The sequence below is a fragment of the Mustela putorius genome, unplaced genomic scaffold (genome assembly GCF_011764305.1).
Source record: "Mustela putorius furo isolate JIRA1106 unplaced genomic scaffold, ASM1176430v1.1 tig00003836_pilon_pilon_pilon, whole genome shotgun sequence".
Lineage (NCBI taxonomy): Eukaryota > Metazoa > Chordata > Mammalia > Carnivora > Mustelidae > Mustela > Mustela putorius.
The window spans coordinates 9,117,177-9,130,425 of record NW_025421989.1 but is presented as its reverse complement, the minus strand read 5'-3'; the positions used below and the strand labels follow the sequence as shown (position 1 = coordinate 9,130,425).

Below are 13,249 nucleotides of genomic sequence, written 5' to 3'. Positions count from 1 at the left end.
AACCCAAATGAAACAATTGGGTAATTATTTGAAATAACTGAAATTGAAATTTCCATAAATAATATTTTGATGAAATTAAAATAATTGAAAAGAACATAACCTTGAAAACGATCGGGGAAAAAAAGCTGCAAGTCTTGTACCCTCTCAGAACTAACGCTTTCCAGCTATGCCCACGTCATACTGTCTGTACCAGGGAAGGGAACTGGCCATTACTGACTGCCAACCAGTGCGGGCATCAGCCAGCCGCGGCCGGTGAGACCAACCAGCCTGTGGTCTGTTTTTGTACAACCTGTGAGCTAAGAATGGCTTCTACCTTTTTCAGAGGCTGAAAAACAAATGAAGAACGTTTTGTGACATTTGAAAAGCATATGAAATTCCTACACCAGGGGCACCCAAGTGGTACAGTCGGTGAAGCGTCTGCCTTAGGCTCAGGTCATGATCCCGGGGTCCTGGGATCGAGTCCACATACTGCTTGCTTCTCCAACTCCCTCTGCCCACACCCCCCACCCCCGTTTGTGGTCTCCCCCAAATAAACATATAAAATCCTAAAGAAAAAAACAGATAGGGTGCCTGAGTGGCTCAGGCAGTTAAGTGTCTCCTTCGGCTCAAGTCATGATCCCAGGGTCCTAGGATCAAGCCCCAGGATGGAAACCTGTTCTGAGGGGGGGCCTGCCTCTCCTTCTCTCTCTCTCTCTCTCTCTTCCTGTCGAATAAATAAGAAAAATCTTTAAAAAAAATTAAGGAAAAAAAGAAGTAATTCCCATTCCCGCATCCATAAGCAAAACTTTACTGGAACACAAACAGATACCCCCTTTGCTTACGTATCATCTATGGCTGCTTTTGTGCCAGAATGGCGGAGCTGACCTTGTTGAAGAGATCTGGTGGTCCACCAAGTCTTAAAATTTGACACCTGGCTCTTTTTGGAAAAAAATCTGCCTACCTATGTATTTGCTGTAGGCACAGCATGTCAGAAATAGTAGCAAATGCTATCCTTACATTTACAGATGAGAAAACCAAACACACAGAGTTTAAGCTACCGTTACAAAGAAAGGACGAGCTGAGTGAAGCATGATGCTGAAATTCAAACCTGAGTCCGTTTGTTTCCAAAGCTGTAACCCCAGAGTTCAGGCAATGCGACACGAGGCGTTTTACGACTCATGCTACGTCACCTTCCCTTCTCCAGGACGGCACCGCATGTGCTGACGCGTCATGATTTATGAAACCATTCCTTCACTGCCGGAACTAGGCCCTGGTTTCTTGCACATACCAATGAAGCCAAAAATAAAATTTTACAGATGTGCGGGGCTTGCTTAAAAAAAGAAGCAGTAAGATTCAAAATAAAGGTTTTTTTTTTTTTTTAAAAATAAAGATTTTATTTATTTATTTGACAGAGAGAGACACAGTGAGAAAGGGAACACAAGCAGGGGGAGTGAAAGAGGCAGAAGCAGGCTTCCACTGAGCAGGGAGCCCAATGCAGGGCTCGATCCCAGGACCCTGAGATCATGACCTGAGCTGAAGGCAGATGCCCAATGATGAGCCACCCAGGTGCCCCAAAGAAGCAGGTTTTGAATATGAATAAAAGCCTCTAGCTTTTTCTGGGCTTCTCTGCACATAACTCCATAAAGGTCAATTACCCTGGATTTCCTTGTGTTTCAGACATCACAGGCTGCACTATCCTGCAGGAAATAACAGGACAAGAGAAACCAGGGTTTGGGGCGTGCGGGGGCGGGGGGGCGGGCAGGGGATGCACGTGTGGCCCATGCCATCCTGTCACATTCCAACACTGCACAGCCTTCAGCCTACTCTTCAGTGCTCTTCAGCAGAGCACTAAGGGGGAAGAAGGGTTTCCCCCTCATTCTGGGTCTCAGCTCAGCCCAGTTACTGATAAACACAGTTTGCTCACAGGCTCGGGCCATTTCTCTTAAGCATTTGCCTAGATCCCTTGATACACGCACTTCAAGAGGGAAAATTCACGGAGGTAAGAAGCCAAGTGAAGACACAGACAGGTTGGAGGGATGTGGCCTCAAGTGAAGGAACCAGGCAGCCTCTCTAAGCCGCAGAGGCCAGAAGGATCCTCCCCTAGGCCTCCAAACACACCTGGCTCTGCCACACTGTGATTCTTGACCTCTGGCCCCCAGAATGGTGAGACATTTCTGTCACTCTAAGTGACCCCCAATCCCCCACTTAGTCATTTACTACAACAGCAACACAAACCGAACACAGCCCTCCACCATTCCTTCTCTCCTCACCAGTTTTCTCTGACAAGAAGCCACACAATTTCTGCCCTCAGGGCTCCCTCTGCTGCTATCTGTGTGGCCTCTCAACCCTGCGTCCACCTCCCTGCCTCCCTGCGTGGTTGACAATGAACGTCTTATCTCCTCCATCAGCAGTTAAGCTCGGAAGTCTGGAACTGCCTGATGCGGGTTAAACACAAAAACAGCTACCAGGTTGTTTCCAAGAAACACACTTAGAGCAAAGTGATTCGTGAAGAGGGAAGGGAAAGAAAGACAGGTGTTCAAAAGGGTCCTGAAAGGAATACCGGCCCCAATGACGGCCAGTGGGAACCAGGACAAAGAGCTGGTGAGAAGCCACGCCTGCACCGCCGGCTCGTGGGAGAACTGCGTAGGGCGGCAGGGGACACTGCTGGCCAGCAGTGGCCACATTCCCCCTAAGGTGGGAGACAGGTCCCTGCCAGGGGCCAGGGCCAAGCAGGACTACTTTCTCTGCAGGAAGAAGACTTCGTTAGGAAATAACATGAGCAACAAAGTTTGAAAATGCCACCCTGGAAACAGACTGGATACTTACAAACAAAAACCATAAGAGTGTCCACAGGTATCGGTTAAGGAGAAGTTAGGGCTCCCCTCCCCGGGGCAGTGGGCCCATGGAACAGTAAAGGGAATCAGTTACTCAAGAAGATACAATCAGGAGAACCTGATGGCAAATGACAGAATACAGAACTCGCTAAGCCTCTTGCTACACGAAAGAGAAAGAGCAGAGTATCACTGGCTCCTTTAGGACATGGACAAAAGTGAAGATGTACTACAAGGCTACGACATACACAAACGGAACAACAGACTGTGCTGATGGGACAAAAATCAATAGAAATTCTGAAGAAAAAAATGCATAGAAAACTTTCCAATCAAGTTAGAATAAAAATTGCTTCCTAAATAACAAGGGGGAGGTTATGTGCTTCACGGCAACCTATGTGACCTAAAGGTTTTGGAGGCCCTTAGCTAAAGCTCCATCACCGAGTGATACATACACAGTCACAAAGTCACACACTCACGCAGGTACTGCTCATGAACCAATAATGGTTTTTACATGACTGAACAGTCAGGGGGAAAATAATCAAAACAATATTTCACGGCATGTGTCAATTACATGAAATTCACGTTTCCCTGTCCATCCATAAGTTTCATTGGAATACAGCCACACCCATTATTTATATATCATCTGTGTCTCTGAGATACACCAGAGTTCAGCTGCTGCCACAGCGACCGTACACCCCTTTATAGAAAGTTTGCCAACCCGGTCTAATCCATGCAGGGTAAATCATAACTCAATTGCAGAATGGCGTTCTGGAGACCAATTTCTAGGGAGAGATTAGCTGACAGCTGTGTTCAGCATGGGGTCTGGGAACCACATCGGAAGAGGCATTAAAATTTAGGGGGATCTTGGTATACAAATTCAAATTTATAAAGGGATTTTTTTTCCATATAGGAGGGAATCTTGTGTGCTGTTTGGAAATGTGTGTTGTTTCATAAAATGAATTAGGGAGATAAACAGGGGTGTATTGGGGGAAACGTCTGGCATGATTAGTCACATCACAGAATAGCCATGTGTCTTGTCCATTGCAAGGATTTGTGAAGAACCTGATGAGCCTCTAGCCATCCGTAAGACAGAAAGCACGTTAATAGTTTAAGAGCCAATGGTTATCATGCTTTGAGTGATAGCCCCCCAAAACGCATCTACCCAGAACCCTGGAATGTGACCTCATTTAAAAAGAGGGTGCCTACAGATAGGACTAGAGAGTAAAGATCAATATGGGTAAAGGGTTAAGGGTCAAGATCAAAATGAGATTACTCCAGATAAGGGTGGGTCCTAATCCAATGACCACCCTTTTAAAAAAGAGGGAAGGGCACAGGGAAACAGGGAAGAAAGCTGCGAGATGGGAGTGATGCCACCAGAAGCCAAGGAATGCGAGGAGCCACCAGAAACCAGAAGAAGCAAAGGCAGCTCCCCCAACCCCCACCTGAGTCTTCATAAGGAGCGCAACCCTGATGCCACCCTATTTTCTGAGGCCTGGCCCCCAAATCGTGACAGAACAGGTTTCTGTTGTTGTTTTAGGCCACCCAATTTATGGTGATTTGCTGCACCAGCCCTGGCAAACCAATATAATCCCCTACAAAGTGCCCTCCAATCCCAACTTCTCTGATGTTTTACGAAGGCAAGGACTATTTTAATTTCTTCTAGAAACTCACACAGCCTCCTACAGGGCTAATGTTGTTAAAAGAAAAAGTCAATAATACTAACTTCGTTCTTTGTGAAAGGTTAAAAAGAGGTGTATTTTTTATTTTATTTTATTTTTTTTAAAGATTTTATTTATTTATTTGACAAAGAGAGAGAGAGATCACAAGTAGACAGAGAGGCAGGCGGAGAGAGAGGGAGAAGCAGGCTCCCCGCCAAGCACAGAGTCCGCCGATGTGGGGCTTGATCCCAGGATCTTGAGATCATGACCTGAGGCGAAGGCAGAGGTTTAACCCACTGAGCCACCCAGGATCCACCCCCTCCAAAAAAAGAGGTGTATTTTTTAAATGAATGTTTTTCTTTTCGAAGACCTGTGGATTCGTATGCAATTGTAATAAACAATTCAGAGATCTGGTTGGGCCCTTTACCCATTTTCTCCCCATAGCAACATATGCAAAACGAGAGTACAGAATCCCAACCAAAATACTGGCATTGATTCAGCCCGCTAATGGGATTCTACTTACCCAGATTAAGGTACTGGCGCGGGGGTGAGGGGAGGGTCCAGTTCCATCCACCACCATTAAAGATACACAACAATGTCATTACCAGGGCTACATGCTATCATAATGCCTGGAAATACATGCCGTGTCTGTATCTCTATCTGTAAATATGAACACGATGGCTGGTTCAAAGACAGACCTTTGAAAAGCCCAGATGAGAAGGCTTATGTACTCGATCATTAAAATAGAAAGCAAACATCTTCCCAGATGTTGTAAGGTAATACGTAAGGGGGAAAAAAACGCAGATGGTACCCCAGAATAGGTTCTGCCAACGGGACGCACACCTCCTACCTTGTCCTTTTTATCCTGTCGGGCGTACGGAAAGCACGGGATCACGGCGGTCACCCTGGAGGACGACGCGATCTTGCACGCGTTGATCATGATGAGGAGCTCCATGAGGTTGTCGTTGATTTCCCCGCAGCCGCTCTGGATGATGTAGACATCTTCACCCCTCACGCTTTCACCAATCTCGACGCTAGGAAAAGAAAAGGACCGAACGGTGAAGCAGGCTTGCGCCTGGGAGGTCCCCTGGAGCACGGCCGTGGGGCAAGGATTCACCGTACAGTGGCACTCGTGGCTAGGACCTCCCACCGCCAAAGGAAGCAGAACAAAAGAAGCGAAGGGAAACGGGGGAGGAGCAAACTCCGCGGGCAAGCGGGTGCAAGCCTCACCCCCAGCCACGCGCGGGGACGATATGCCTGAAGTGCTGTCCGCCACGGAGGCTCATCCGTGCCCAGGCTCATACTGGGGGCGGGGCGGGGGGGGGTGCATCTGGGGGTCCCATGGGCTCCATCTGCCTGGCCCGGACCAAGATCCCAGACCCCCAGGGGTTCCACATTAAGCACACCACTCGCACGGGTGGGCAGAGAGAGCTGTTCCTATCTGGGAAGGGCGGGAACCCTGGCAAAAACAAGGTTCCCAAAGGCACGCTGAGGACCCCTGGCAAGCCTCGCTTTCTCACACAGGAGGGGACCTTCTACGCTTGCCGGAAATATGTCTCAGTCCTGCCACATTTACCTCTTTCTGCTAAACAGTATACTATTCCGAGGTGAGCCATAAAGCAAACTTCAATCCAAGGTTAGATTTCCCGCCTACACATAGCTTTCGGTGATCTGTCTTCCCTGGAGTCTATCGTCCTATGTTTTCACCTGCTAAGTTTTCTAAGTAGTGAACACAAATTGCAGCGGAAACACTGGCCTGCCCATCTGCATTCCCACCAGGACGGCTGCACGCGCCATCTCCAGCTCACTGTCCTGCCGGGTCTTCTCCCACCACTGGCTGCCCCGGGTTCTCCTTCTGCCTCTGCACAGGTGCTGCCCCCCTGGGGAGATCCGGGGGGGAATCCCACCATCCCTTCCCCCACACTCAATTCCCCACTTCCTGTAGCCTCTTTCTTGCTGTACTTCTTTGTTTGGTTTGGTATCCTCCAGTAGCTTCTGGAGAAAGAGTAAAGAGAAGCTTCAAAAGTCTCTGAAAACTGCATGTTGGAAAACCCATGTTTTGGGCAGAGAATGGTGAGTGTTCCAGACGACAGCGAGCCAGCCCATCCCTGGCACGCGCCTTCCCGTGGGAAGAAAAGGGAAAGAGCGCTGTGTGCTGGGGCAGGTCCTTCCCAGAGCAGGGCCAGGAACCAAGGAGACCCTCAGCTGTGCTATGTTTTTCCACAATTGATACCTGGAGCATAATACGAATTCTGCATTTGCTTCCACACTGCCTTTCATCCTGAGACGAGAAGGCAGAAAACTGCACTGTCCCCAGCTAAATGGAACCACTGAGAAATACTTGGCGCATGCGTGCGCGCACCCTCCCCACGAGGACCACAGCCACACCCATCCACATCTGGTATCACCATTCCCCACATGCCTTCGGATCACCCTCCCCCCATCGCCTCACAAGAACCCCAAAGCTATGGCCCTTCCGAGACCCGCTTCCACAAGGAAGCTGTAGGTCTTTTTCAGTGGAAAGTGTCATACTTACTACAGCGTTTATGTATTTTTTTTTTTTTAAGAATTATTTATTGGGAGGGAGCACGACCAGGGGGCAGGGTCAGAGGGAGAGGGAGAAGCAGGCTTCCTGGTGAGCAGGGAGCCTGATGTGGGCCTCGATCCCAGGACCCTGGGAACATGACCTGAGCCAAAGGCAGACGCTTAACCCACTGAGCCACCCAGGTGCCCCACTATTGTTTAAACCTTCAGTATGTGTAGCGTTTTCACCATTTCTGTTGTATTCCATTTTCTTAAAGCAAGTTACGGAAGAAGTTTGAGTGCTGGTCCCCCAACCCCAGCTTTCCCATAAACCCTGTGCTTTTTATTGTATGATTTTGCCTAGCAGGATGATTAGGAAAGCATGTCACACTACAGTAAGATGGTCTGCAAATGGGCTCACCCTGAGAAGAAACAGAATGACTCTTACTGTAAAATTACAAGTGAGGCACATAAATAATCACCCTTATCTATTCTACTATCAGAAGCCAATTATACCCAATGATACTGCTTTATCAACAGAGCCAACTGTTTCTAAAACGACTTTAAAAATGAGTCGATATTTTGGACACCATGCAGCAGTATGCTGAATCCATAGACGCTTCTACCCGACTTCAACTAGAATTAATTGGGACACAAAAATGAAGTCTTTCAAGTCGAACTGATCTGCAAGTCAGCTCTGGTAACGGGGGTCCTGTTTTTCTACGTTCTCTGCTATGAATGGAAAGAGTATGAAGAGAGATAGAATTCTATATGCCCCCTCCTATTTTGAGTTCTAAGGAGCGAACCGTAATTCCCTTGAGAATATCCTGTCAACTGCGGAATAAGGCCAATTTGGAAATCGCGGAGTCCTATAGCTAGAATTAAGGTTATTGACCAGCTGACCTTAAAATAGGGAGATTCCCCGGAGATTATTCAAGTTGGCACAATGCAATCACAAGGGTCCTTTAAATGGGACAGGAAGACGGAAAAGGTTAGAGCGACAGGAGGTCTGAGGCAGGGAGAGGAAGGTGCTGCATGGTTCGCTCTGAAGAGGGAAGGAACCAAGGGCTGCTGGCGGCCTCTCCAGGCTGAGACAGGCAAGGGAATGGCTTCTCCCCAGAGTCTCCAGAAGGGAATGCAGCAACCCCTAACAGACTTCTAACCTACACAACCACGAGATGCAGCGGCGACAGAGGGGACATGGGCCTGCCAAGCCCGAAGTATTTACTACCTGGCCTGTTACAGAACAAATCTGCCAGCGTCTGGTGTTAGGACTGTTTATCCCCTAAGACCTGCTTCTCTGGCCTACTTTTCTTCAGGAACTTCAGTCCCCTTATGATTAGCAGTCCAGCAGAGGATGGAAAGTCCTATCACCATGGCAACTCTTCTCCCCAAAGCTATTCCTGCTTCTACTCATAAAGATGATCACGACTGATCTTTCCTGTAGGGTCTTTTAAAAATTGTGGCCAGAAGGCAGCATCCTTTTGCTGTTCAGATGAAGAATCGTCACAGGTTCTGAAATAAGAAGGCAGGTGAGTTTATGTGACTCAACAATGAATGGGTGTAGTGATTAAAAGATGGCTGCGGATGCTTTAAAAACTTTTCCCACCAAGAAGTGGAGTCTAGGGGCGCCTGGGTGGCTCAGTCGGTGAAGCGTCTGCCTTTGGCAAGGGTCATGATCTCAGGATCATGGGACTGAGCCCTGCATCGGGCTCCCTGCTCAGCGGGGAGCCTGCTTCTCCCCCTCCTCCTTCACGTGCGTTCTCTCTCAAGTAAATAACTAAAATCATTAAAAAAAAAAAGTAGTGGAGTCTAGGGGCACCTGGGTGGCTCAGTCAGTTAAGCATCCAACTCTTGGTTTCAGCTCAGATCATGATCTCAGGGTTGTGAGATCAAGCCCCACGTCAGGCTCTACACTCAGGAGGAAGTCTGCTTGAGATGCTCTCGCCCTCTGCCTCTCCCCTTCCCTTGCTTGCACATTCACCTTGCACGCACACACGCTCTCTAAAATAGAAAAAATAAAAAGTGGAGTCTATGTTCCCCTTCCCTCGGATTTGGGAAGACTCTGTAGTGACAATGCCCCAACTTCAGGGCCCAGAGCTTACCAGACCAGCAGGTCCACTGCCTGTCTTCCATGCTGTAAGGAAGCTCAAGCAGCCCTGGGGGTGGAGCGGGGGGGAGGTCCTGAGGTTCCTAACCAAGCTGCCAGGCAGGCGCCGGCACCGACTTACCGGCCATGTGAACAGGCCACCTTCAAAGTAGACCCTCTAGCCCTAGCTAACCGTCCCAGACGCCATCACACAAGGCACTGCCCAAACTGCACGTTTGTGAGTCAAATACACGATCGCTGTTTTAAGCGGTTAAATTCTGGGGTGATTTGTTACACAACAGAAAACCAAAACTTTGGGTTCAGTACAGCTAACCACTCTGTGGGCAGGTTAACTGACCAGGATAAAACGTTACAACAGACCTTCAGACACCTTCACTGTGGGATTTCAGCCATCTCTATGGAAGCCCATGCAGAAACATCTCTCTGCATATTTCAAATGATTCAGAGGGGCTCCTGGGGGGCTCAGGTCATGATCTCAGGGTCCCAGGATGGGGCCCTGTGCTGGGTTCTATGCTCAGAGATGAGTCTACTTGTCCCTCTCCCCCTACTCATGCTCACTCACGCTCCCTCTCTCTCAAACGAATAAATACCATCTTTTAAAATAAACAACAAAAAAAAAATCAGTAAAGTGATTCAGAGATGAGAAGGGAAATTCAGGAGGCCCCTGTCTGATTAAGTGGTATTTTAAAGGTGGGGAAAGAGGGGCGCTTGGGTAGCTCAGGCAGTTAAGCGTCTGTCTTCAGCTCAGGTCATGGTCCCAGGGTCCTGGGATTGAATCCCGCAATCAGTTCCTTGCGGGTGGCGGGGGGGCGAGTCTGCCTCCCTGCTCGTGCCTTTTCGCTCTCTGACAAATAAATACATAAAACATTTTTTAAAAGATTATGTATTTATTTATTTGACAGACAGAGATCACAGGTAGGCAGAGAAGCAGGCAGAAAGAGAGGAAGCAGGCTCCCTGATGAGCAGAGATCCTGATGCAGGGCTTGATCCGATCCCAGGACCCTGGGATCATGACCTGAGCGGAAGGCAGAGGCTTTAACCCACTGAGCCACCCAGGTGCCCCTAAATACGTAAAGCATTTAGAAAAAAAAAAAGTGGGGAGCAACGAGGAACAGGTGCCTGGCTGGCTCAGTTGGATAAGCATGCTACTTTTGATTCTTGGGATTCTCAGTTTGAGCCCCACGTTGGGTATAGAGATTACAAAAGAAAAATCAAAACTTAAAAAAAAAAAAGTGGAGAATGGAAGGAGTGATGAGCAGGAGACATTAAAGCACATTTCTGGTCCTGGCTCTGGGGAGAGGTTCAGGAAGCTTACATGAACTAAATCAATTTTCTCTTCTTTTTACCCCATTTCTCATCTCTAGGACTACACAGTAAAAACCAGATCACTAGTACAATACCTAGTACAGAGAGGACTGTTTGTAAAAATCAACCCCTGGACCTACACAGTTCATGGGAAAGAGAAAAGTCAGGAAGCTAACCTGTTATATTCCAAAAATAAAAACATACAGGGGCACTGGGGTGGCTCAGTCATTAAGTGCCTGCTTTGACTCAGGTCATGAGCCCAGGGTCCTGGGATGGAGCCCCACACCGGGCTCCCTGCTCAGTGCTTCTCCCTCTCCCTCTCCCCCTGCTTGTGTTCCCTCTCTTGCTGTTTCCCTTTGTCAAATAAATAAAATCTTTAAAATATATATATATATATATATATATATATATATTTATATATATATATAATGTTGGGGCACCTGGCTGGCTCAGTCGGGAGCATTGGAGTCTTGATCTCAGGGTAGTGAGTTCAAGCCCTTCCTTGGGCACAGAGATTACTTAAAAAAAACAAAATAGGGGCGCCCGGGGGGCTCAGTCACTTAAGCATCTGACTCTTAATTTCGGCTCAAGTCCCGATCTCAGGGAACGGGAACCGAGCCCCGCATCGGGCTCTGGGCTCAGCTCAAGAGTCGACTTGAGATTCTTTCTCCTTCTGCCCCTCCCCCTGCTCACGTGAGCTCCGGAGCACTGCCTTGCTCTCTCTAAATAACTAAATAACTAAATAAAACCTTTGAAGAGCGAATGGTTAAAAACAAAAAAACCAAACACAAAATAAAAAAAATACATAATATAACTATACAAGCAATTCCCAGACGTCACGTAGAGTGGTTTCTGAGACCTCATGATTTCTAGTTAGCAGGTGGTCGTTATAAAATACTCAAAAACCAAATAAAATGGAGTTAAATATATAATCGTACTTCAAGGTCCGAATGAGTTTCCTCCAAAGGTACACACAGTATTTTGAGCAGAAATCCAACAATGCCTTTGCAATGGACTTCTGAGATTAACTATGTTCCAGCAACAAAGGAGGGCGCTGCACAGAGAGAACAGGGAAGGGCAACGTATTTGCTTTCAAAATCCACTTCACGCAGAAATTTCTCCTTTACTTACACGATGCCACCTCCCGAACAAAAACTAGTAGCCCACTCCTGTTACGGCTACCGAAACTTGAATAAGACTGGCAAGATATTACAACATTCAAGCCCCGCTACACTAGCCTTTTCCCGAGCCCGCCACCATACTTCCAGACTTCTCTACTAAACTCCGCAAAGCGGAAACGTTGGGCTCAAGGACTCCCGGCAGGTAGAGCAGCTGTTACTCGTTCGCAAACGTTTCTTCACTTACATTATCAACGAGACTATGTATGTATAGTGATTTCCCACTGGGAAGAAGGGTTTCCCAGATCCTATAAAGCTGACTCCACAAACACCACTGTCCCCATATTTCTGACTCTAATTCCTTAGCATCTAAGACATTTTTGACTAATCCAAAAGTCACCCAGGTTTTCTTCTACAAATGTTTCGTTCTAGGCTTCACATTTAGGTCCACGATCCATTTCAAGTTCATTTCTGAAACGGTGGGAAGCAGAGATGTTGTTTGCTGCGTTTTGGCAGCTCACACCAATTGTTCCCTCACCACTTGTTCAAAGTGTTGGTTGCTTTGGACCTCTGCCAGACATAAAAATGATCAGCAACTGCGTACAGTGCTGGACGCCTGAGGGAGAGAGCTAAAAAGGAGACCCACTTGAAACCGGTCAAAGAGCTTTGTGGACTCAGGCAGGTGGAAAACGGAGCCCCTGTCCCGTTTCGTGGTGGGGGAGGGGAGCAGGGGGGTGAGAGCGGGGGCGGGGGAGGGCACCGGTCTGACCTCACTGAACGGAGGCGACCACGGCTCCTGGACCTGAGACACCGGTAGCGGTTACGCGGGCCAGGGCCTTGCCGCTGGACACAGCAGAGTCCCACAACTACGAACATGACCAAAAGTCTATCACCTTTGAGGCAGAAAAATGAGAGGAAGCCCACGGGAACAAGCACGTGCGCTCGGGCGCTCTTGAAACCCGCCGCACAAACACCGCCTCGGCTCAACCCAGAGGTCGGCGCCCGGGCTGCAGGGGAGTCACCTGCGAGCTTCTGAAAACGCAGACTCCCACCCAGCCGTGGGCCAGGCAGGGGAAGCGGCTTTCCGAACGACCCCAGGTGAAGGCAGCGCGCAGCCGGGGCTGGGGACGTGGGCGGAGCCGTCCCTCGCACGCCCGGGGGTTTGGGACCAGCCCGGAGGGGGGACGGGGAAACCGGACGGGCACAGCCGGGGACGTCCCTCGCCGCGTGCCCGGCACCGAGGCGGTTCCCGCCGGCCCGCGCCCACCTCTCCTCGACGCTGTGACCGCCCCGAGGTCGCCCTTCCGGGCCAGGGGCCGCCCTCCTCCGCGTCTCCCGGGCGCCGCAGCGGTGGCGCGGAGGCCGCGTCGTGGCCGTCCCGCCCCGGAAGGGGGAGCGGGCGGCCGCGGAGTGGTCCCGGGCGGGCGACGGTCCCCGCCCGGCCCCGCAGCCGCGCGCCCCGCGCCTTCCCCGGCCCGGCCCGGCCGCCGGCGCGGCCCCCACCTGGTCTCCTGGTTGCTGAACTTCTTCGTGACCACCTTGCCCAGCTCCAGGCCCAGCCGGTCGGCCACGCGCTGGGACAGGTCCTGGTGCGAGCTGCCGCTGAAGAGCACGATGTTGGGCATGGCGGAGGCGGCGGTGGCGGTGGCACCGGAGGCTGCGACGCGAGCGGGAAAGCGCGGCTGTCGACCAAAGGAGGAGCGGAGTGGAAGGGAGCTGCAGGGG

The 13,249-nt window shown here is 49.7% G+C and overlaps 1 protein-coding gene across 1 annotated transcript in view; it reads right to left on the bottom strand.

Annotated features, from left to right (window-relative positions):
* The window catches only part of PRPS2 (phosphoribosyl pyrophosphate synthetase 2), a 34,221-nt gene extending 20,972 nt beyond the window's left edge, over positions 1–13,249 (bottom strand). The window contains exons 1-2 of the mRNA XM_045089290.1: positions 13,028–13,249; positions 5,319–5,502 (exon numbers count right to left, since the gene is read on the bottom strand). Of these exons, the coding sequence (XP_044945225.1) occupies positions 5,319–5,502; positions 13,028–13,149 (306 nt within the window). The 5' untranslated portion in view covers positions 13,150–13,249. The remainder of the gene's footprint in view (positions 1–5,318; positions 5,503–13,027) is intronic.